The 25,017-nt window shown below is 30.0% G+C and overlaps 1 protein-coding gene across 1 annotated transcript in view; it reads left to right on the plus strand.

Moving 5' to 3' along the window:
* The window catches only part of LOC145329668 (uncharacterized), a 131,264-nt gene that overhangs the window by 13,519 nt on the left and 92,728 nt on the right, over positions 1-25,017 (plus strand). The window contains exons 2-4 of the mRNA XM_080174016.1: positions 8,734-9,188; positions 9,418-9,641; positions 12,041-12,138. Of these exons, the coding sequence (XP_080030142.1) occupies positions 8,932-9,188; positions 9,418-9,641; positions 12,041-12,138 (579 nt within the window). The 5' untranslated portion in view covers positions 8,734-8,931. The remainder of the gene's footprint in view (positions 1-8,733; positions 9,189-9,417; positions 9,642-12,040; positions 12,139-25,017) is intronic.

The raw sequence follows: 25,017 nt of genomic DNA on the forward strand, positions 1-25,017 counted from the left end.
TTGTCTTATCCCTTCAGATCCCTGGTATGACGGCCATTAGTATTCACATTTATTTACATATTTTACACTTTTACACACAAAACTTGTAACTGGACAAAGTGTCTCAAAAATCAGCCATGTGCCGTCATAAAAATGAGGGATAATCCATATCTTTTTTAGGAGTTTTCTTTCCCACTTCTCCTCTCATCTCCCTCATTTTTATGACGTCACATAGCTGATTTTTGAGACACTTTGTCCAGTTACACAAAACTAATGTCATGGGCAGGTGTCTGAGCGAGATATTCCATATTAAACTATTGTGCTGTTATTAAATCAACAGTTATATGGTAATAATATTAGTATCAGAAATGGATTTATTATTCCTTGAATCTTATCACATGTTATTATTTGCTCTGACTAACAAATGGTATCCATGTTAGCAACCTAAATTGGCGACAATTTTATCCTATATCCATTTTTTTAGATTAATTTTGATAATTATGTCATTAATGATAACTACATGTCGATATGTTGGCTTTTTGTTAGTTGTAATTTGTATAATCGATGATCATTATTAATATTGTGTTAGTGAAATGTTTAGAAAATTTTAAGAGTAGACATATCTATAAGATAGATGTAACTAAATAATTTGATTAGATTTTAGAAATGATTTTTATGGTCATATTTTGATCTAATCTTTCTTTTTAAATCGTCTCTTATTATATAAGTTTATAAGGTCTAATAGAAATCAGTCATTTTTAATCAAATATTGTTAACCTTTCAAACACTTATGAGAAAATGTATTTGTTTTTCTTGATTGAAATGTTGTGATCCATCATAGATTAGAGTAAAAGAATGGAATCAACCAATCAAAATTCACTAAAGTCTCCAAAGATGTTAAGCCAACGAATAATAAAACGTTGGCATAAAACTTTGAGGACTGTAATAAACAGACCATTGTCCCATCTCCGCGTGACCTTTCAAACGTAAATGTAATATTCAGAGATTTATTGGCACTAACTGTTACTTTTTATGTAAATATTTCTGTTTCTGCGCTAAAAATTGACATAATTGGACTTTTTTGACATTTAAAGATTATGGGTTTTGTAACTTGCTTTTTTTCCTTAATTGGCGAACTTAAATGTTTAACATAAAATCTACATTTTCGATCTCTCTCTGTATGTCTCTCTCTCTCTCTGCCGCCTGTCACTCTCTCTCTCTCTCTCTCCCTCTCCCCCACCTCTCAAATTTTTGTAGTTGGTGAAAGTTAAGAAAACAAAAGTTGAACCGGGGGGGCAGGGAAATTTATTCTGAAATATAATTGTAAAAAAATCAAAAACAACTTTAATGACTATTTGATTACTTGGTTAAAATATGGTTTGCCATTTACTTGACCGTCTGTTAAAAATATATATCATTGTTTTTTTCTTAATGTTAGATAATTATAATTATGTTGCATTTTTAACATAACAAAATGAACTCTAATTTTTGTTAAAAAAATTGGGTGCAAAGTATTTTTCTTTGGTTGAAATGTCTCTGTCTAAGTTAGGTCGTGAGTGTATCTGGACGTCGGCACGAGTGGGCCATGGGATAAAGGAAATATTAAAAAGGCTAAAAATGCTGGGAGGGAGGAGACATACATCCCCAAAGTTTTATAATAAAGTTTTCTTATTTGTTTGGGACTTTAGTTGAATTTTGATTGGTTGGTTCATAAGGTTGAGTCTCATAACGTTTCAACCATTATTTTTAATCTACAGAAGGATTAACTTTGTATATCATCAATGGGGATGTACATCAATTAATCGACCATTTTCTTATCCCTTTAGATCTCTAAAACAATGTCATTCCGAAATATTAATAGAGATATGATAATAAATTAATCTTTCTTATTTTTTTTTAAGTTAGCAAAAGATAATTTTGTTTACAGAGAATGATCTATCACTAGCGACTAAAATATTTACTCCTTTTTCTTTCTTATAATAAGCTATTTGAGAAACCATTTTATAAAATTAAAGATTCAAGTTACCCACTTCCTTATCTCCTTTGAGAGACTTAAAGAAAAATAGAGAATAAGAGACTTACAAGTGGCGCTGCTACGTTAAAGCAAATATATTTTGTAATTTGTTTTAGGATTTTTGGTTTTAAATCACCAGAAAAATGATGAAAAAAATATTTTGGTTATCCTTGTTTTATATTCAAAGATGTCCAAACTATTTTTAGGGGGTTAAATTGAGAAGTTTTAAAGACTTATATAATCTATTTTTTATTTTTTTTGAAGGGGGTTAAAATAAAGGGCTCTCAAGGATTGAGGGGGGTGTAAACACCAATTTTAGTCTAATCTAATATTGTAGTTTTGTATTTGCGACCAAGTATACATATATTTATTTACACTAAAGTGACTCATTTCATTGGACATCCTGTCTTTTTGGGGTCATTCTTTTTACTTAGTCATACTGTACTTTTAAAGAAATGTTTTAAACAAAATGCATAATTATGGTTTTAAGCTTGTAGAAATTTTCTAATATCAACCACGCTCTTTCTATCTGCCTATAAAAACCATGTAAGTATAATGTGTGTATATGAATGCAATTCTAGAGAAATGTTTCTTTAAATTGATCATATAATATTTGATAAAATTGTTCCTAGAAAAGAAATTGAAAGTAGTAATGGTAGATGGAATAATGTATACTTGAAGATGCTTCTCAAAATATGTTGACGAATTCTTGAAAGATGGCGGAATAGTTTGATTTTAATAAAACAATTGAATTAAAGCTACCTAAGATTCCTTTATAATACAATTGTTTTCTATTTTATGTATCAAGGATTCACAGGATTCTAAAGAGATAGGACAATAGACGAAAAATTGATGTTCATACCCACAATCACCCCTTTTGTAGATCTAAATTATTGTTGGAAGAGTTGAGACACTGCTAGTTTTTACCAACCAATCAAGATCTCATAACATAAAAGTTTTTATAGACCAACGAATGTGAATGATTGCATATTCACAAAGCTTTGGATATTTTCAAAATATTATTTGTCCTTTTTCAAATATTTTTTTAATTTTCATATACGAATGACATTAATTTTCACAGTAGCTTTTGAAAGATTGTTTTAGGTTAGGTTAAGTTAAGGTAAGTTAGTTGATTGTCCCGCAGGGTTAGATCCCCTCAACTTTGTTTCCTTTACATGACCCGGTTATTTTATTAATCAGAAAAATATATGAAAATATCTGTGTAATGTTTAATGAATATGGTCTTTTGATTTCTAAATATGTGTCCATGGACTGGTAGTCAGAAACAATATGTCTTATATTCATAACAAGAACAAGTATGAACAAAAGTAGCGCAGCTCTAGATACTAAAAAAAAATATTTTGTTTCAAACTTTAGAGTGTTTGGTACCTAGTTGTATTATGAGTATTTGGAGAAGAAATTCTTTTTATTGTGGTTTTGAATATTTACTGTACAAGAACAAGTATGAAATAGTCATTGCACTTGACCCACTCGGACATAGTGACGATCAGACGGACGGACAGGTCTAAGTAATAGAGTTGCTGTGCTACTTCAAGATATTCGTGGCGCCACAGTTTAATTTACTTTTCATGATGATATTTTATCTACAGCTTTATCATAATGTCTTTTCTTAAGATATTTACATTCAGAATGGAGAAAGGGGGGGGGGAGTTGTATCTGAAGATAAATCATATTATCTAAACAAATTTTCCTATTTCAAATATCTACTTGACAATTATAGAACAAGTTTATTCAGTGTGATTTGAAAACTTGGGGAAAGTTTTGAGATAAAATAGTTTTTCTAATGATTACATTTTTATATTCATTTAATCAAAAAGAAAAGAGTTCTGTTAGAATATTTTTTAATATATAAAAACAAAAAATTATCAACTCACATACAAATTCTTTTTTTATCTTGGTTATCTTAACAAAAACTAATAAAATTTAAATAACACCTTAAAATACAGTTTTAAATGCACACCACCCAATTGTATTAAAAATGGGCTAAGAAACGAACTTATTTTTACTTTTAATATTTTTTTCATCTCTTATTATATTATATATTTTTTTCTCTCAAGTTGTATTGCTTAGAGCTGGGGCGTAGTACACACACTACAATTGAATAGGGTAAAATCAATTTCATGCCTAGTCGGACACATAAAAAAGCAATAAACACTCTGTATTGACCATATGTTTCCACCATAGCCACAAAAGAACCTTTTTTCACTTTAATAATCGAACTTTGAAAATCTTTCAAATAGTTTAAAATGGCTTTTGATAGGTTATTTTAGGTCAGGTTAGGTTATATTGGGTTAGGTGATTGCCTCACATGGCTAGGCAATTGGCCCCGCAGGCTAAAAATAGGCTACTGTGAAAAAAACGAAGAATCGCCCCGTAAGGAGCGTTGTCACAAAAGGGACTATACCCAAAGACCCTAGTACCATGTATTAAATATTAAGATATTTATCAAATAAACAAAAAAGAATTATTAAAGACCAGTTTTGTAACTTAAGGGAAGCTTTATATAAGTCCCCAAAAAATTCCCTATAGCTATGTACTGACAGTTCATGATTATCCTTGTTGTTATACGCCACTTGCATCTAGGGGCTCTGTATTAGAAGGAGCGGGTACCAGAATATCTTAAAACTATTCAAAAGAAAATATCTGAAAATGAAATAGCCTAAACCCATCACAGGATCTATGTGATGTTTAACTAAAATAGAGAATCTATTCGGTTCAGCAGTTATTAGCTTATAAGCTTAGTCAATATAAAATTGGCAACTTCAATTGAACACCTCCTTATAAATCTTATCAAACTAAGAAAGATAGAAATAGAAATTCTAGGATAAAGGTATAAATGATAAATAAAAAAAATAAAAAATTACTATTAATTCTGTTTTCTTCATAAATTTTGACTTTAAAGAAAATTTTTAAAAGCTTTCAATAATCTCTAATTATCATTTATCCCTTGATTCTGAGAAAACTCTTTGTAAAGATGAAATTGAACGGAGGGTTTATAAATGGATTTCTTTGGTGGATAAAATGCACTTATTTATATTATTAGAGCGCCTCTGGATTGGATCGGGTTAAAATGTAGAAACCTGTCCTCAGAATTTGAAAAATAATAATGAAATAGATTAGATTCGATTTGTTATTCTTGGGAGTACATACATAAAAAGAACAACATTAAAAATAATTTTAAAGAATATTGTATACATTTATACAGGCAAATTTTATTAATAGGATTATTTTTTATGAAGTTTTTCTTTCCAAATGGCAGTTTTCTAAAAGTTAGGAAATATGCAGTAATGTTTATTCACACATTGTTTTCATACAGGCCATATAGTATTTATCTTGGTTTTAATAAAACTTTAAAATCAAGATAAATGTTCTGTGTTATCTTATGCCTACCTTATAGCCCTTAACTTACCTTTTTTATGTTTTATTATCAGTTTTCTGGGCTCAAACATAACCAAATCCCTAGGTTCTTTAATATATATTGTATTATATAAAAAGAGAGCATAATATTACAATGTACTTTTCATTTATAAGATTTTAATCATCTTTTTTCTCTTATAAATTAAATTTCAATGACAGAAGTGCATTCACTTTTATACCATAGCAATTGGAATTTTGTATTTCAGTTGGTCCATAAGGCAAAAAATTATAAAATAGTTACTTATCGCATCGTTTTATAGACAGCTTTTCGCGGATATTAAAATGAAAAAAACTACAAAATAAAAATTAAGGCTAACAAAAATAATAATAATTTTATGATTTTTATTGAATATTCGTAGAAAATTCTCTGTTATACGATGCTTTACATGATTTTTCAGTATGGCTGTACAGTTTCTAATCCAGGGGATATTATTCAGTTTGGAAGCCATACTGGAAAAGCTATAACCCCCTCCATGATTTAAGTTTAATATCACTGAACAATTGCCCCATTTTACTTACTCCCTCCTCATTATACTTAAAGGGGTGTAAAAATCACCAGTAAAGTTTAGTTTTTCAGTACGCTTCGCGCACTAAATCTCCAGTTCACGTAAGACAATGTAAGATATATAAATTAAATAAATTTAATTTCTAAGCTAATTAATTATAGTGGTTGGCATCAATTGCAGTACATTCTTCCCTTTCTAGAAAGAAAAAAATATTTTTTTTTATTTTTTCCATACCTATTATTGTAAACATAAACATGGTATAACTCTAGAACAGGGTTTGTTAGACGCGACTCAGCCACAAATATGCCGCCGAGCAATTTATCCTTTGTAAATTTAAAAATCAGTTAGATGTCTAAACCTGTACTATTCCTGATATGGCAATCTGTCTATCTAAATATACTTAAAATATTTAAATTTGCGGCTGCCGAGCCCTGATATTGGTTTTGTATATAAAGCCAAATTGTATTTGATAAATTTTCTAACCTCAATTCAAATACTTCATACAAATGTAGATATTTGTCTATTTGTAGATTGTTGGAATTTTATTTCTAGTAGCGAAGCTACTCTGAAATTGTTTCTAGTAGTAAATAAACAGGGAAAATGTAGAATTAGTGGCGTGCACAACAATTCACCAGGGTGTGAAACCATTAGGGGGGGTAAAGGCAGGCCCTCCAAATATTAATTTTGGGAGGGGTGTGGACACCCCTCCATAGCATGCCACTGAGAATGTTATTAGTAGTGAAGCTACTCTATAATTCACTATGTCCGTCCGTCCGTCCGTCAGTCAGTCAGTCAGTCAGTCAGTCCGTCCGTAACGCTATGGGGGAAACGTGATTTTCTCGGCTCCTATTCAAGATAGACAGCTGAAATTTTTAGTGAAGATTCATATGACATATGCCCATCTAATCTGTACATTGTTTTGTCCGTCTGTCTGTTAATTGGGGTGCTAGATCGATTCCTAGATTTTTACGTTTTTGTAATTTTCTCGATTCCTGTTCAAGATAAATGGCTGGAATTTTCAGGGATTGAATAAATTTAGATTTTACATATTTCGATTAAGTTTTATTTAGATGCCTTTATTGGTTGGGGTGCTAGATCGATTCCTAGATTTTTAAGTTTTCATGATTTTTTCAATCCCTATACAAGATAGACAGTTGAAATTTTCAGGGATTGAACAAGTTTACTTTATACATAATTCCACCTATTTTTATTAAGATACCTTTATTGGTTAGGGTGCTAGATCGATTCCTAGTTTTTCAAGTTTTTGTGATTTTCTCAACTCCTGTTCAAGATAAACGGTTGGATTTTTTAGTGATTAATTAAGTCAACATTCTTCATATTTTGACCAAGTTTTTTAAATACTTACTTTTTTTTGGGGTGCTAAATCGAATTTTAGATTTTAACGTTTTTTCTTATTAGCTTAATGCTTCAAAAAAACATTATACAATATACATTTTAAAAGGTTTCGTGATTTTTGTTATTGAAGTTTTTTATTACATACTCTATAGATCATTTCCAGTTGTCTATTTATAGTTTTCGAGCTTCGCTACTTATGGATGTTGTCATCCTTGTTAATATGCTATTCTTAAGCTATTTGTAAGTTTACATACATTTTTAAATAGTTTTAATAAATACCTATAATTTATACAAAATACTTACGTAAGTAAAGTTTTCTTAGAATTCAAGAAGGAAAATTATGTGTATAAAGTAATCAAAATATTCTTCTTGTGTTTAAAACAAGAACAATTAAATCCACTAAGTGAAACTTTTTTATCTAATTTTCCTCCAATTTTATCGTTGATTTTGTCCCTTTTATCCCTTTTTACTACTTTTTTGTCTTGCTGTTGAGTTTTTCCAAACATGAGTAAGTAACATTGTCAGACAGATGGACGTACGGACACTGTTGCAATACTTATAGAGGAGCTGCCCCACTAAAAAAGTTTTTGTGGGATGTTTCACGGGTTTCTAAACACAGACACACATACACACAAATTAAATTAAATACACACACACACACACACACACACACACACACAGAAACAAATATTAGTAGAGTTCTTTGAAATAAGAGTGAAGGGAATCATTTGTAAATTCAACATTTCTCTCTCATTTCGTCATATTTCGGTGAGGCGTTTGAGTTGATCATAACAAAATAAAGTGGTGCATAGAATTTTTCTTTTTTTAGTGGACCTATTCTATAATTTGTGTATGTTCATACGTCTTTCCAACATCTCATCACTAAAGACGGATTTAAAGAAAATGTCAAAACCAGTAACATGAAAAATTATTATTATTCATATACAACTAATTAATATATTTTCCATATTAAATAAAATGTAATAATATATATTAACATTATTAAAAGATTCATAGTTCATTGGCAGAGAAAAGACAACAAAAATAAGCATAAAAAGAATGATATTAGCTGCTCTGTAACTTAGTAATCAATTCAAATACTGTACTTTCAGTGTATTTGTTGTAATTTGAATTTTACTTTTTCCCACACAATTAAACAAGGCAGGTTCTTCGGATACAGGAATATGACAATAAACGATGAATTCAAGTGCATCCCCATTATTAATACACAAAATTATTCCTTCTATAGATTATAATAAGTGGTTGAAACGTTAGGACACCTAACTTAATAAACCTACCAATCAAAATTTAGTAAAAGTCCCCAAAGTTGTTAAGTCAACGAATTCTAAAACTTTGGGGACTAGTGTAATAACAGACCATTGTCCCCTTTCTTACTGACTATAACTAAAAATAATCATTAATATCCTCTTTCTATTTCAGGATGACGCGGTTAAAAGAAGAAGTGATGTAAAATTATACAAGAAACATAATTATTAGTTCAATTTTAACCAATTATTCTAGAAAATAGTCGAATCACAGTGAAAAGTGATAAAAAGTTACAAAAAAATATATATATAAACCTGTAACTTTGTATTTTACCCATACAAAGTTATTAACACCAAACTGTTACATTTGTCAATGTTAAATACAATGGCAAAGTCATTGGCAAAAAGAACTATGAATGTGTTGGCAGCTGTGTGGCTGCTGGCCAGCTGCCAGTTGTTGCTGCTGCTGCAGCCGGCCGCCGGGAAATCTGTCTCTGATGAGATACCCTGTGTTGAGTTTAGCCAGAATATAAATATTGATTGTTTATGCTCGCTGAACGAGGTGAACGCTACGAGGATTAATTGTGACAATGTCGTCTTTTCTGGAGACTTCCCGGTTATGCCCTACAGGTAAGATTTTTATAATGAATGTAGAATATACGTGGATATTATGACAGGAGAAAAAAATAGGTTGCTAACATTAAACTCTATTATTGGTCAGCTTATTTTTTACAGTCGGAGGGGAGGAGATGTAAAAGGATGTAAAAGCCCGCTGCAAGTTTCAAATTTTTAGAGAACATGAAAAACCTTGTAAAAGATCCAAGTTATAATAAATCCATTACCAAAATTTTCTTTCCAGGTATTACATCCAAGAGTTCACGCAGCGGAACGTGGGCTGGCAGCTGCTGCCCGCCCAGATATTCACCGCCAGCGACATACCCCTCAAGATTGTTGACTTCAGCCACAACTCCATGCGGAGGATGGTGGAGAGGCTGTTTGACGGGATGGAGGATACTCTGGAGGAAATATACCTGTCCCATAATCTGTTGGGAGATAATTTGAGCCCTATTTTCTCTTCTACAGGTATAACTTAAGTAATTGTTGGCTTATAAAATAAAACCTAAAATCTTTTTCATGAAGTCAACAGGATGCTTGTGTGTATGTTAACTTAATTATTGGTTCCGGGCAGGTTTCAGGCTTGGTTTAAGAGAGTAATATGTCACTAAGATAAAAATTGTAGAATATATTGTATGTGTTAAACAACGTGCCCAACCCTTTTCTAGTAACTTTATTATGCTCCATAAATAACACATACCACTAAAAAGATCTGCCCGAAACATAAATAAAGATCATACCTACCTTACACTGTTAAAAATGTATTGCCATTTATTAACTTTCATTGCAATTTTTTTTAAGTTGTACAATTAAGAGCCTCTCTACATTATGAACATATACCTACTAAACATTAACTGCAAAAAATTTAAAATTACCTTTTCAATTACCAGTTATGTCGCAACTCTGACGCTGTGTGGACGTCTCCCCAATATAGTTCCCATAGGGGACTGAATTTTTTCAGTCTCTCTTATAAAGTCAACTTATAACTAATATGGGTTGAAAATGAAATAATGTGTAAGAACCCATTGAACGAGTAGTGAAAACCATCAAGAAGAAATTTCCACATATTACAACCTTTCAGTTAAAGCTAGCTTTAATTTATATACAATTTTTTTGTGTATATTGTATATGTTTTCCAAATCCTTTAAAAATGATAGGGGAACTATTTGTTCTCCCTACCCCCATATCCATCACCCCCACCTTCCATTTACCAGAGACAACTCCACTTAGTTAAATATGACCGTTAGTTAGTTGGCTTGTCACATGATATCATGCACTACTGCACCCACACAAAATCTACAAACACCATGGGTAAATCTTGGAACTTTAAAACAAATTAGCTTGGAGATTACTATTTTGTTCTTGACATAACTCCTGATTTTTCAGTATGAATCTCCTCATGGTCTTATCCATACCAGGCATCAGCCATCATGGATAAAGGGGTTTCTTTATTGAAACTTTTTCGTCTTGCTGTCGACGATTTGTGGTCATCCTTGACACTTTCAAGTCATGGTATCCTGCGGAAGAAATCAGCAAAGAGAGAAGCATTGATATATGTCAATGTGGATCATGTATAAAGTGTAAAAAGTGACAATAGTTAAATTTATCTTTCTGGACAAAACTAAATAAGGATATATATTTAAGTGCAAAAAATATCAACTTTTATCATCTATTAATTATCATATTATGTTACACAAGATCGAACTCACAATTATAGTTTATTATTATGTTGTAACATTGTGTTGCTGATAATTTCATAAACATTAATCATTTTAAACCCTTCTAACTTATCATGATTTTGTCCCATTGTGTTATAACTATAATGATAACTTGTACTCATTAGTTAAATGTTTGTTTATTTACTTATTTTATGAATGATTTTTTACGTGAAATAAAAATCATTTTAAAAACATCAAGCATCAATTGAACTTTAAAAACATAACTATTTGTGTAATATAGAATAATTTTCTGTACTTTAACATAAAAATCCAAAAATATTATAGTTTGTTTCATGTTATTTGTGTTTAAATGAAATAAATTATTAAGAATCACCTTTTCAATTAAAAAAATATATAATAAAGTTTCATAAATAAGAATATTTTTTTTGCAGTGTTTAATTTATGTTGGTATGTAAATAATATGTAAATATATATAATAGAAACACCAATACCAATATCAGGTTGAGAGGGAGCATTGTCGCTTAGATTAATTTACAGCCAAATCAACCCTTCATTTGCTAAAAGTAGAATTTGAAAGATTTAGGATTTGATGGAGATAAGGAAAGTGTCATTTGTGACTACATCAAAATACGTATAAAAGGGAATTAGAGGAGAAGTGCGAAAGGAAACCCCTAAAAAAAGACTGGATTTGTTTAGACGTATTTTTATGACGTCACACATGACACTATCCGATTTCGGGGATATATAAATTTATCGTCCATTACAGTCCATACCTGTATACCTGAAGAAAAAAAACATATATTGTATCCCCAATAGTTTTATGTAATTTTCATAAATCTCCTCCTACGCAGAATATCTAAGAAAATATTATATATTAACATGTAAAATAAATTGCGAATTTATATGGGAGATATTTCACTTCAAGAAAGACCATTTTCCCTCTGAATCGTATTAATTGCAGTCATAGATCGACAGATCGACCGACTGACCGAATCATCTACTAAAATAGTTATTGAAAGGAGTGGACATTGACTGTAAATTGGACTGGTTCCCAATATTCTACAACACATACTCTTATTTATTGGCTTAAAACTTTGAGTACTTTTAAACATCTTGATTATTTTATCGTCCATTGTCTTATCCCTGAAAATACCTGCTCTAATACTAATTTGTATATTTTGTGTTTAGAGTTTCAAAATCTAAAGTTTTTGAAAACACTGGATCTTAGCTACAACGGGCTCCGAGGCATTTCTGATAACCTCATCAAGGGCTGCGAGGATTTAAAGGTAGGTGTTACATACATTATTATTTAACAACATGTATTGAAAATCAAAGTGAAAATTTAGGACTAAGTCGAAAGAAAAGGAAAAACATTACATTAAATTTGAACGAATTTGATTTTTATCCAAAAAACAAAAAAATAATATAGCGGCGTGCGCAAAGTTTTGCCAGGGGGGTGTTTTTCTTGAAAAGGGAGCATCCTTCCTAATTTGAATTTTCAGGGGTGTCGCAACAGCCACCATTTCGCACGCTTAGGTAATGTCTACTATCCCTAATGGAGAGTGGAGACAATGGGCTGTTTATTATACTAGACCCAAAATTTTTTAATAACGTTTTCTTATTCGTTAATTTAATAACCCTGGGGACTATAGGGAATTTTATTGGTTGGTTCAGTCAATCACTAATTTTAATCTAGAGAAGGGGTAATTTTGTGTATCATCATTGGAGATGTATATCAATTTATTGCCTATTGTCTTATCCTTTTAGATCCCAGACTATCCTTACTATATTAGTTAAAAAAACTTGATATTTTTAAACATGAGAATGTAATTTTTGAACTGCTTTGAGAAGCTAATTTTACACTCATTACTACACCAATATGCAAAAGCTTGATCAGGCTAACCAGCGCTAAAATCAGAGGTAAATTAGCTTATTAACGTATTCTTTTTAATGTGTACCTCAATTTTTACCAAGAATAATACGAAAATATAAAAAGAATACAAATTTTTAATCTTCATTTATTTTTTTTTAAAACATACTCATTTTTTCAACAAATTTGCTTTTACATTTTTCTATCTAAATCTAACATACACACACTCACTCAAAAATCTCTAAATTTCATGCCAAAATGTTGGAAAGGGGGTGTAAATCCCATTAACTTTTATTGGACCACAAAATAACACCCCTTCATGCCCCCCTTATATTATTTTTTGCTTTAACAACGTGTTTCTGGCATTTGAACATAACTGAAAAGTTTATCTAAATTTAATAAAACATGGAGGTTAATTGGGGGTTGGGAGAGGGGGGCGAAATGGGCGCTACAATGAAGATTTTCTTAATTTTGCTGTTAGATATATACATACCTTTGCAAATTCATAAGATAATTTGCAGAAATAGAGTAAAAGCTTGCAGAAAATTATGCAAATTTTTAGGCCCAATTTTTGGTGACCACAGTTTGTCATAGTTTTGTACATTTTGGACTTTATTTTACTAATTTTCAATACTGAGCTTCGCTTAATATACAATTCCTAGATTAAACAGATAATAAGACAAGTCAATATTAGCAGCCAATTATAAGAATTGTAGCTTTATTGTAAATATTAAAAAATACAAGAATGTCGATCAAACTGTACAATTTTGAGAGTTAAAAATTGGGCATCTTGATTTTGTATATTTGAAAGTATTTAGCTTGAATCAAAATCTGATACGCTAAATTTTGTGAATAAGGAAGCGGAATTTAAATGTTCAATAAGCAAACTTAAACCCATAAATAAATATAAACAAGAACGATTATGTCCGATGGAAAGGTAAAAGGGAAAAGAAATATTGAAAGAACTATTGAAACCTAGAGATCTAAAGGATACGAAAATGTCCGATAAATTTCCAATGATGATACACAAAATCATTACATTTAGTATAAACGTTTGGACACCCAACTAAATGAACCAACCAATCAAAAGTCCACAAAGTTGTTAGGTCAACGAATAAAAAAAAACGTTGTCATAAAACTTTGAAGACTAGTGTAATAAACACCTCAATGTCCCCTCCTCTACTGATTGAAACCAAACTTTCCGTAAATATTTATGATAAATATGAAAAGTGTAGATGATCATCCCTTTATTTGGACCAACAGGAACAAAGTTTTGGCACAATCCGACAACATTATTGGTCAGAAAGTGTATATATCGTTTCCAAAATGTCATATGTGATTAAATTACTAGATATAAATAAAATTTCTTCGTCTGCTAAAAATTCCTTTTTAAAGTTGGACGGGGTGTGCTTTGTTGATTTTCCATCTAGGGTAGTAAATTATCTATATTAATAGACAGTTAGACCGACGGACGGACAAAAACAAATGCGATAAAGAGTAGGTACGCTACTAATAAACAATAAGCAAATAATAAGAACTCAAGGGGTGCAACAAATTGGATCCAAGGGTAAAAATCCTATTTTAGGGTTGCCTTTACTTCAAGTACCCATTGTCAACAATAAAATTATTTACATACCAATTCACGCGATTGATAGAGCAGTATGGATCAAATTATATTTTGTTTTGTTAAAATAATGATAGAAATAATTAAATTTGGGTGGAGGGATTTTTTTTTCTTTTATTTGTCAATCATAAAAATCCTTCTTAATGATTTCTTTTAAGTATTTTTATTGTTCGTTAAAATTATGGAATCAAACATTGATAAAATTTTTCATCTCCAAAAAATCTAGCAAATTATACAAATACTAGCGGCTGCGCCCCTAGGATCTAGGGCATAAAAATAGTCTAAAACTATGTGAAGATTGTAATAATGAAAAAAACAACCTAAAACCCCTAGGACCTTTTTGAAGCTTCCCTAAAATTTACAACTCAATCGGATCAGTAATTGCCGACATCTTAAGCTACAGACAAATAAAAAATTACTACTTTATATCATAGGACATCAAGATCCAATTTTGTATGTTTTTTTTTTATTTTCAAATACTTTCACCTTTTCATGATATATCCGCGTATAATGTGTACCCATTAGTAAATCTAAACATTTCTTTCTCGGGACCAATAGAGTAATTTATTGCTATCCTGGCGAAAAAGGCAATTTAAATATTTAAATAAACCCCTTACTTTTTAACGCAATGAAACTCCTCCCAAAATTTTCAGTAGCAAAGCTACTGTGTAGGTATGAGCACTTGTAAGTTGGGTTTTTAATGCATCTACAGTGCTAACCCGAGTAAATCTTAGCTCCTCCGCAATGGGAAGTAATCAGCCCAAACCGCGTCAAAACTCAAGATGTTAAAAGTTTTACCTACTTCTGCTATGTCAGATGCGTGACATTTACAGTACTTTAGCACGAAATAGGTGCAACTCATTCCAATGCACAGTTAGGACTTCAAGTCAAAGATTGTGTAATCAAAGGGTTGTTCGATTGTCTGCAGTATTTGGGATATTAGTAACACCTAGTATAATTAATTAACTTTATTTAACAAAAAAAATATTTATTACAGAAAGGATATCAAAGTTGTTAATTAGAGTTAAGACTAAACTATTAAAAATAAAACATAGATTATAGAGAAAGTTCATCTACTTAATTATTTACAGTTTTTGTAAAAGGGCTTCCATTGGACGATGTCGTTCTTGTTTTTCTTTTTGCTTGGAGTTGTGATTTATGTTGTTGAGATTAAGTGTTTGATAAATGTTTTCCGCGGAGAACCTAGGAAAATAACTTCTTCATTAATCATGGGCGCGGGTATTACTATCAGGGATATGGGGATAGGACATTAAATGAATCTACCCCCCAAATGATACAAATTAAGTCTGTTATTTCTCACAAAATTAGAAGATTACACGCTTTTATAATTTTTTATCAGATCTTTTTTTATAATCAAAAAAAATAATAAAAGCGAATAAAAAATATGTATATGCATATTTTAATTGTTTTGTTATTGGAGAATAAATGTTTTTATTGATATGATTATGTAAAGTTGTTTTAATTAACTGCAATAATTCTTCCACCACAAAAATATATCCTCCAATTCCAATGCCCTATCCCTAGATCCTTGGTACTTACCCAAACATAAATAAGCCTAACTTGTAAATATGTATTTGTGGTCAATTATAACATGGGTTATAATAAATCTAATGCACTATTAAAAAAATTCTCCTATGTAAAAAATTCATAAATTATAAGGTTTCTAAAACAAATTGCCTCGACTGTAAATTAAATTATTTGTATAACATAGTAAAGATACATACTAGGCCTCCAAAATTTTTGAGCCAACAAATGGTAGAGCGGGTTTATACACTCTAGGGGTCCAATGTCTTTTACCCCTCAAATTAAGTTGCAGGGATTTTCTAAGCTTAATGAGGTTTTTAAATGTAATAAAAATTTGCAATAAAATCTCAAATTTTGCAAACTTTTTTTACAGTGTAGACTTGTCTTTTTTGCAAACACAATATTTGAGGTTTTATGTTTGTGGGATACAATTTGAGCTGGTTATATTGAAAAAGTTATATTCGCAAAAAAAATAGGACAGTTATGTCCAAAAACAACGCAGATTGTTTGAAAGATTAACAACATATTTGATAGAATGAGTTTTTTTTCAAAGAATGTCAGTCTTTGTTACTTTCGAACAAATACGTACGTGTTATCCACAAAATCAATTCAATATTTTGAACTTTAAATACCACTTGTTTGTTTGCTGATTTATTTTATACTAGCGGCTGTGCCCTTAGAATCTATGGGCTCTTTAATCAAAGGGTTAAGAAGAGCGTAGAAAATCTAAAACCGTCCCAAGGCTTAAATTCAAAAAAAAGAATAGCCTAAAACTAGCACAGCCTATGTGAAACTTCCCTTGTATGAGAACCCAATCAGATCAATATTTATGGAAATCCTGAGCTTCAGACAAAAAAACTTACTACATTATATAATTTATTTTAATTTTCAAATGAAATTAATGTTTGAGCTGTCTCCATGTTACACCTTTGCAGCAATGCAAATATTTATAGGCATACTTGAAAATTAATTTTGAAGACCATCATTTGTTTTTCTCAAAGTGCATTTCTGGTATCGTAACTACTTTAAAATTAAATTCTGTCTGTTTGTCCGTATGACATGTCGTTTTTCCTAAATATCTTTAACACATAATACCCAAAAACAATTTTTGTAAAAGCATTGCTTAGTAGTGACAAAATTTATTAGTTCTAATGCTTGTTAATTCTGTGTTACTTATGGATGTGATTATCCTTGTTTACATTTGCATATAGGAATATTTGATTAATAGTGGCCAGGGAGTAAGGGAGGGGACAAAGGATCGAATATTCAATTTTTAGGAGTCTCAGACTTTGGGGACTGGCTTAAAGGGAATGTGCAAGAATTTAGCAGTTTCTGACTGAGTTTGGGGACTTGCGCAAGAAATGCCGTTACTCGCTATATTAGTTTTGAATATATATAGTTTTGCAGACAGAGAGTAGTTCAAATATAAATACACGGCCCCCCTCCCATACTATATTTTACTCCCTTCATCCCCACCTCCTTTTTAAAAGTAGACGAGAAAGGGAAATGGAGAAGGGAGGTGGGGGAAATAAACAGGATAAAAAGGGGCAGGAAGGTGTGCGGGTCATATACTTGCCCATCCAGCTACACCCCTGCCTGCCCCTTTTTTCTGTGTTCACATCACTTGCCCCCAAATCTCTTTTCTCTTTTCCTATCATCTGAAGAGATCCAGGGAGATATTTCTAGTAATTAATTACAGAATGGTTATGTCAGTCTGTAATACTGGTAATCTTATTTTCAAATGATTGCTTTTTTTCTTGGAACTTTTTTCTTAGTTTATGGTTTTCTAGATTTAATCAACAATCACTTTACAATTTCCACCATATTTTCGGGATTATTCTGGTTTTCATGGCCTTTCTTCAAAAACTCTCAAATTGAATTAATTGCCCATTGTCCCCTCCCTTACTCCCTGAATAGTGGCACTGATTGATTTATTGGTAGCCAAGCTTTGCGCATTTTCTGTGCTGAAGCTCCTCTATGACTGTGCTTTTTGATTTGTCTTTCAGTATTTACCCTTTCTTCTTTGCATTTTTTATATTATTTTTTCCCTTACTCTTTTCCATTTTTTTCTTATTATATATTATCTTTTTATTTATGTGCAAAAACTTCGGTAATTTGGACGTAATCATCCTTGTCTTAAGGACAAAAGTATTTAAATGTTATGCATTATTAAATAAACCTTTAAGTATTAAATTCCATTGTTAATTTAAAATGCAAAAGAAGTAATCTCTCAACATTTTTGAGTGAGTATATGATTGTAAAATATGTTAAAATTCAAAAAAACAATTTGTTAAAAATTTTAGCCCCAAGATTTGAAAGTGTTAAATGATCCTAAAATTTAGATTCCTAATTTGATATCATTCTCTGCAGTAGTATCCTATTAATCTGAAAGTAAACCCCCACACCCCACTATTAAATATTTATTTGAACATATCACAAGCCCATGTGTTTAGGCTTTAGCCTTGAAGGGTTCTTACTCTGTGGGATACCAGCTAAACGAAACTCTTCTTAATCAAACCTTGAATAAGTACATCTTTTAAATCAAAAAAAGTAAAAAACGTCGGTTATACTACAGTGGGATATTTTTCGATCTTACTAAACTTCCTCTCCCCTTACCCCCCCCCCCTTCCCCAACACCTTCCAAGAAAATAATTTTTTTCATTCAATCTAAAAACCCTCCTTTTTTATTATCCATTATAGCCCCTTTTGTATCATCTTCTTTGATGAAAAAAAAATGTGAATCATTCATCAGATTAGGGTGATATTAAAAAATAAGAATACATTTTTAGGGAAGGTTTTCGCAAGTAATGGGGTGGTTTCAGGCTATTTTCCGGTTAGGAAGTTCAATCCAATGAACCAAAGGGTTATTAGAATAGTACACTGGATCTAAAATTTATTCTTTGGATTTATAATGACTTTGGGTTCTGGAGCATTTTTAAATTTGGCTAATTTATAGACTTCTGGTACTGGCGCAGAATGCCGCTGAATAAAAACATTTCAAGCAGACCAAGCTTACAAAAAAGGTTAAAATGATCTAAACAAGATTATTTTTTAACAAGATGGATAAGGAAGGATAATTATTTGAACCCCCCTAGACTATAGCACCCTACAGCTATATGTAGTTTAGGAGATCTTTACCATAAAAAGGATACATGTATTAGATTAGTAACAAAAAAAAACTTAAAAATCATTCTCCGAAGATGTTCTAGAATTATATAATTGCGCATTTTTTTTATAATTAGGGCATGTTGGTACGCCCTTTTGTTTACATATACACATAGTGTAACATTCATGTTTATTGATTGATTTAAACAATTTTTGACGAACTATATATATGTCATATTTTTAATGTAATATGGTTTATTTTGTATAAAAATGTTGCACCGCTAATTATAGAAATTATTCCTTGTTTAAATGTTAACTAATTCAAAATTTTTTTCCATGTTTTCTGTTATTTTTTTTTTATAAAAAAAAACTAACACAATAAACTGAAAAATCATCCAGAAATGAATTAATTTACTGTTACATTACAAGATAAATAAATAAAAGTCATATTAGTGAAAAGAAGGAAGGAAGAAAAATTTTCTTTTTTTTCCTCTTGAAATGACAGTATACCATAATTAATCAAGCTTCTGTACATTTTAGTTCATGCCTTTCTTAAGGTAGCGAAGCTACTCTTGAATTGTAATTTATTTTTTGTTTGTCGAACAAACACAAATTAACATATCAATGCTCTGTCCGTCGATGTAACACTAGCCATGGACAAGGGATAAAGCAATGGCCGATAAATTAATGTACATCCCTAATGATGTCACACAAAATTACCCCTTCTGTAGAGTAAGATTAGTGTTAAGATTAATGATCCAACCAATTAAGATTCAACAAAATTTCGTAAAAGTCCCCAAAGTTGTTAAGCCAACAAATAAGAAAACGTTATTATAAAACTTTGGGGACAGGTTTAAAAAACAGCCCATTGTTCCCTCTCTCTTTCTCTCTATGAATGCAAGTTACTTTATTTAACTAAATGTAATCAAAATGTGTAGAAAACACCCATGTAAATTAGAAAATCCGCAGAAATCATTTTTAAAAGTTATTGGCAAACATTTGCAATGTTAGTTTGCAAAATTAATTTTATGCCCTAAATGACATATTCTGAAATAAATCTTTTATGAAAGTTTATTATCTTTGAGTTTAGGACATGCTTAAGACATAAAAAATATTTTCAGTGTTACTTTTTTCGCCCTACATGTGAAAAAAGGCATTTCTCACATTTTATTATAGAAAATTGCATATAAACAAAATAATTATTTTTTTCTTCAGTCAACACAAAAATTGGCATAAAATCTTTCATTTTAAATGTAAAAGTCAGATAAAGAATCCTTTTTAGAGCAAATATAGTGCAAAAAGTAACCAAGACGTTTTAGCAAAGTATGAATATCTAATGAAATAGATACTTTTAAATTTTGATATACATATCAGATAAAAATATATAAAAAAAGAGATCAAAAACTATAAAACAAGGTATATATTTTTTTAACTCTGTCACTGAATAAAGAGCACTTTTAGGTTTGATTTTAACCAATGCAGCACTTAAACACTCATTTTTCAAGGTAAATAAACAAAATAAATGCAATTATACAATTAAGTCAGTTTAATAATACAGTAAGCCTTTTTGTAGCAATTTTTTTTTGTTGAAATTATTCTTTATTTCTATAATAAATTGTATTAAAATCTAATGATTTGAAAATTCGTAATTAAGAACTTCATTTTTACACTGTTTTGACATATAAATTACAAAGAAAACGATTAAATCCTTTAAGTTTGAATAATACTTTATATATTTACATAATAAAAACATTAAAATTGTTAAAGATTAAAAAAAAAGATAAAAATAAGTAATTTTTAAAATCATTTTGTGTTGTCTTCATAAACTATTTCCCCTTTTATATTTTAGTCTGGTAGAATTCATAATTATAAATAACCTTTCTTGAGCATATATATGTTTTATTGAAATTAATTATAAGAATGTAAAACATTTTTTGATTGATTTAATATTAACAATTCACCTAACATTTTGTTATTTTACTTTTTTTGAAACTCTTTTATTCTTATTAATAATTCTATTTAACACAAAAAGCTCATAGGGAGTTGATAACCTTTATTTCTTGCTTTGTATTCTAATCAGGTATTTTATTTGACTAAATTTTTTAAAACTATACAGAATGCATATTTGTGTCAATAATGAAGACATTACGGGTTTTTATGTACAAAAAGTTGTTTTAAAGCAAGAAAAAAAATGTAATCTTTCTAGTGACTAATATACAATTTCGTAGTTTTATATATGTCTGTATTTTGGTTTCTAAAAAAAGTACTATACCTTCAAACATGCATGCCTGAAAATTAGTTTCAATATTCGTATAAAACAGGAAAAAGAAACTAAGTCGTTGTTATAATTATTGTTTGTTATTTTTGGTGTAAGGTTTTTTTTAATGAAACTTTTTTGGATCTCGTGAATTCGATTTCTGCGGATTTTCTGGTTGCCAGAAATGAAATCTACGCATCTTTTTTAGCTAGATGGCATTTGTCTGGTTAAGATTGGATAAAAAATTCTTTGGTTGGTTAAATTTAATAAGTGTGTTTGCAAGTAATTCTAAAATTTTTAATACATTTCCTTAAACTTTTTTTTAGCAGCAGCACAGCTTCTCTACAATTGCTGACTTTAGTCTGTGTGTTTGTGGGCTTGTGCATTGTGGGCTTAAGTTGATTAACTGATCGTCTCATAAAAAAATTCAAAATATCAACCTTAAAACCCAAACACGTAAAAGATTTGTCTTTGTTGAAAAAACTCCTATGAACTTTTTTCTTGTTTTTGGAAATTTATAGCTTACATATTTTCTATCATAAAAAAAGGATGATTTTCTAATTTTTAAGAATTTGATATAAAAATTGGTTATAAGCATCAATTTTGATGTTATTAATCTGTCTAGATGGGTAATAAATCAATTGTAATATGATCTTGTAGCGTAGCAATTTTAAAATTCGGATTCGTCAGTCCGTCTTTTTGTCTGTAAATTGACGGAATGTACCAAAAATCTTTAAATTACATAATATTTTTTTAAAAGTCATTATAAATGATTTAAAAGCAATACCTGTATAAAGTTTATTGGCTGAGCATAACTATCGTTGATGATCATGTACATAAAAATTTTAAAGATTGACAATTTTTTTTTTTTAAATATTTGTTACGTTACCAAATTTTATAATTTGCCTATAATCATAATTTTATTATATAGAAGCTACGTTAGAAAAAAATAATGAATGAAAAAAGGGGTTTTGAGACTTGTGTTGAAATGATTAGTATGTATTTAAGAGGGAGAAAGTAGCTTGAAGAAATGTCTTTAAAATACAGGCAACATAAGCCCACCCAAAAAGCGAGGAAAGATTAGATTTAAAAGGAGGCTTTGAAACTGTTTTTTTATTTGATATTTTTAATGAAAGATATAAAAAAACTATTATATAATAAACATAGCAAATCCTTCATTGTTATAGATAATGACTCTACCAATTAGTTTTAGTAGCGTAGCTTTTGTTTGATAAGTTTACTGTTGGAAGAAAAAAGATTTTGGAATATCCCTTTAAAAGGGGGCAAGGAAGAATTGTGATATAAGGGCATTAAGGTGAAATACATGAGAAACAATGTTACACAAGCCATTCCCATAGTTCCTTTACATTCTCACTATCACAGTACAATCATATGCAAGTTAAGGTTGTATTTATAATATAAAACTTATGTAAATGGACTATAGGCCCCTAATTTTTAGTTTTGATTGTTGAGTAGCTTCACCGGAAATGAAATCTGTATGCTGATGAGAGTTTTAAAAAATTCGAGTCATAACATGGAGGTTTTTTTATATACATATGTGAATATAGAGCTCAAAATAATCTACATATATCCTTTCTTCCTCCCAATAGTATTAAGGATCCTTTAATATTTCCACAAGTCAAATCTTACAGTTACTTCATATTGTATTTTGATGTTTGCTAATATTCAGGGATCTAAAGGGATAAGACAGTGGCCGATAAATTAATATTCATCCTGAATGATGAGATGATACACAAAATTACCCTTTCTTTAGGTTACATTTAGTGGTTGAAACGTTGGGACACTTAACTTAATGAACCTACTAATCATTAATCAATTAAAGTACCCATAGTTGTTGAGTCAACGAATAAGAAAACGTTCTTATTATTCTTTGTGGACCAGTATAATAAACAGCCCAATGTTCCCTCCCTCCCTAGCTGATATCGATTAAAGCGTAATAAATTATAACAATATTTGCTAAAAATTACTACACTTGGTCTAAATAATGATTAATTGGAAGCAAAAGTTATTCTATACTAGTTTTTTAAAAAGTTTTTCTACAGCAATTCTAAAATTCCAAAAATGATTAACATAGTTTAAAAATAGGACAATTATGGCCAAAGTACCGAAGAAAAGATGTAAATTTTAAAGAAAACCCCCCTTTTACCATCCTCAATTTTTTATTATTAATATATAAGATTAACCCGTACAAAACCACTCCTTTTAACCCACTAAAATAAAAGGCTTTAACGTCCCTGGATTATGTTAATTAAATTCCCATCAAATACTTAAAGTTCAGCAACTATGTGAGTTTACACTAGTCTGTAAAGTTGGAACAGGCCAAATTAAAGTAAGTATGGGGCAATGTGCTTTATAAACAAGGAAGAAAAGTCTATTATGATTGCATTTAGAAACCCTAATTAAAGAGTAGCTTTGCTCCTACATAAATACATACATAGATGGTAAAATGTTAATGGGTTAAAAACTCAATTGGTTGTAAAATGTTCAGCCTTAAAAAAAGACATATTGAAGTTAAACCCCGGATAAAGGGATCAGCTTTTGATGTCAAAAATATATCTAAAATCACTTTTAAAAGTTAGTTACCATATTTTTGAATGATAGGTGTACCTCTTGTGTAACTATACATTTACAAATTTTGTAAACCCTGACCAAGTTTTTAAAGTAAAGTTTTTTTAGACTAAACTTTGTATGTTAATGAGTTTCACCTTTTTCTTGGACAAGGCAATTCTGTTACTCTTTCTTAATTTCCATGGCAAAAAAATGGCAAATGACAGTAGGAATAGTCAGAGCTAACAAAACTGCACTTAATCTTAAAGTTTTTTTACTATCCGTGGAAAGTTGTCCATAATACGATACTTATAGCTATGGAATATCCCTATTACCCTGACAAAATAAGGCGTGCAAGCATTTAAAACTCCACCCACATTTTTACTGCCAAAAACTAATGATAACTTTTTTCTTAAATACGTACAAACACATATGTATAAAGATGCAAAAATAACAACTTTTACTTTAAGACATAATTAAAATTAATTTTTATAATTTTAGAATGAATACGAAAAGAAAATTCATTCTTTCTTAACACTTTCTATTTTTAAAGGTTTAAGTTAATATTACTTAGAAATGATAATATCTATATTTTGGCATGAAAGTACTAAAGTCAAGGCGTTGCCTCTATTCTTTTAGGCAGCGCAGCTACAATAAAGTTTGATGTGTGTACATCGTAATAAGCATGTCATAGAAGCATGCTATCTTAGTGAGGTATCTATATGCTACAAATATTAGGCTTACATATCCCTTATATAATTATGCCCGTCTACAATATAGAATAACGTATCTTTTAGTAAATAAATTTAATATTTTTTCCCATCATAAAATAATCCTTAATATGCTGCGCTACTTATGAACTCTCTTTTTCTTGTTCTCTATATACTTAAACCTATAATAAATTTGTAACTCAGAACTTAAGCTTTAAAAGTTTTTACTTTAAGATGTTAACATCATCTAATTTTATTTTTATATTTATCTTATTAAAAATCCGTTCTTTATTTTACCATAATTGTAATACAGGACGTCCAAGAAGGGGTGTTATCACACCCTCAATTGCCCCCCCAAAAAAGACAACAAAAAAAAACTTGGATGTCCTTGATCGTCAATCTTTTTAAATGATTTTTATTCAAAAACAAGAAGGTTTATAAAAATATAATAAAATTTGTAACCTAAAATTGGCATGTAAAAGCTTA

The sequence above is a fragment of the Acartia tonsa genome, chromosome 10 (assembly GCF_053477335.1).
Source record: "Acartia tonsa isolate MP-2025a chromosome 10, ASM5347733v1, whole genome shotgun sequence".
Taxonomy (NCBI): domain Eukaryota; kingdom Metazoa; phylum Arthropoda; class Copepoda; order Calanoida; family Acartiidae; genus Acartia; species Acartia tonsa.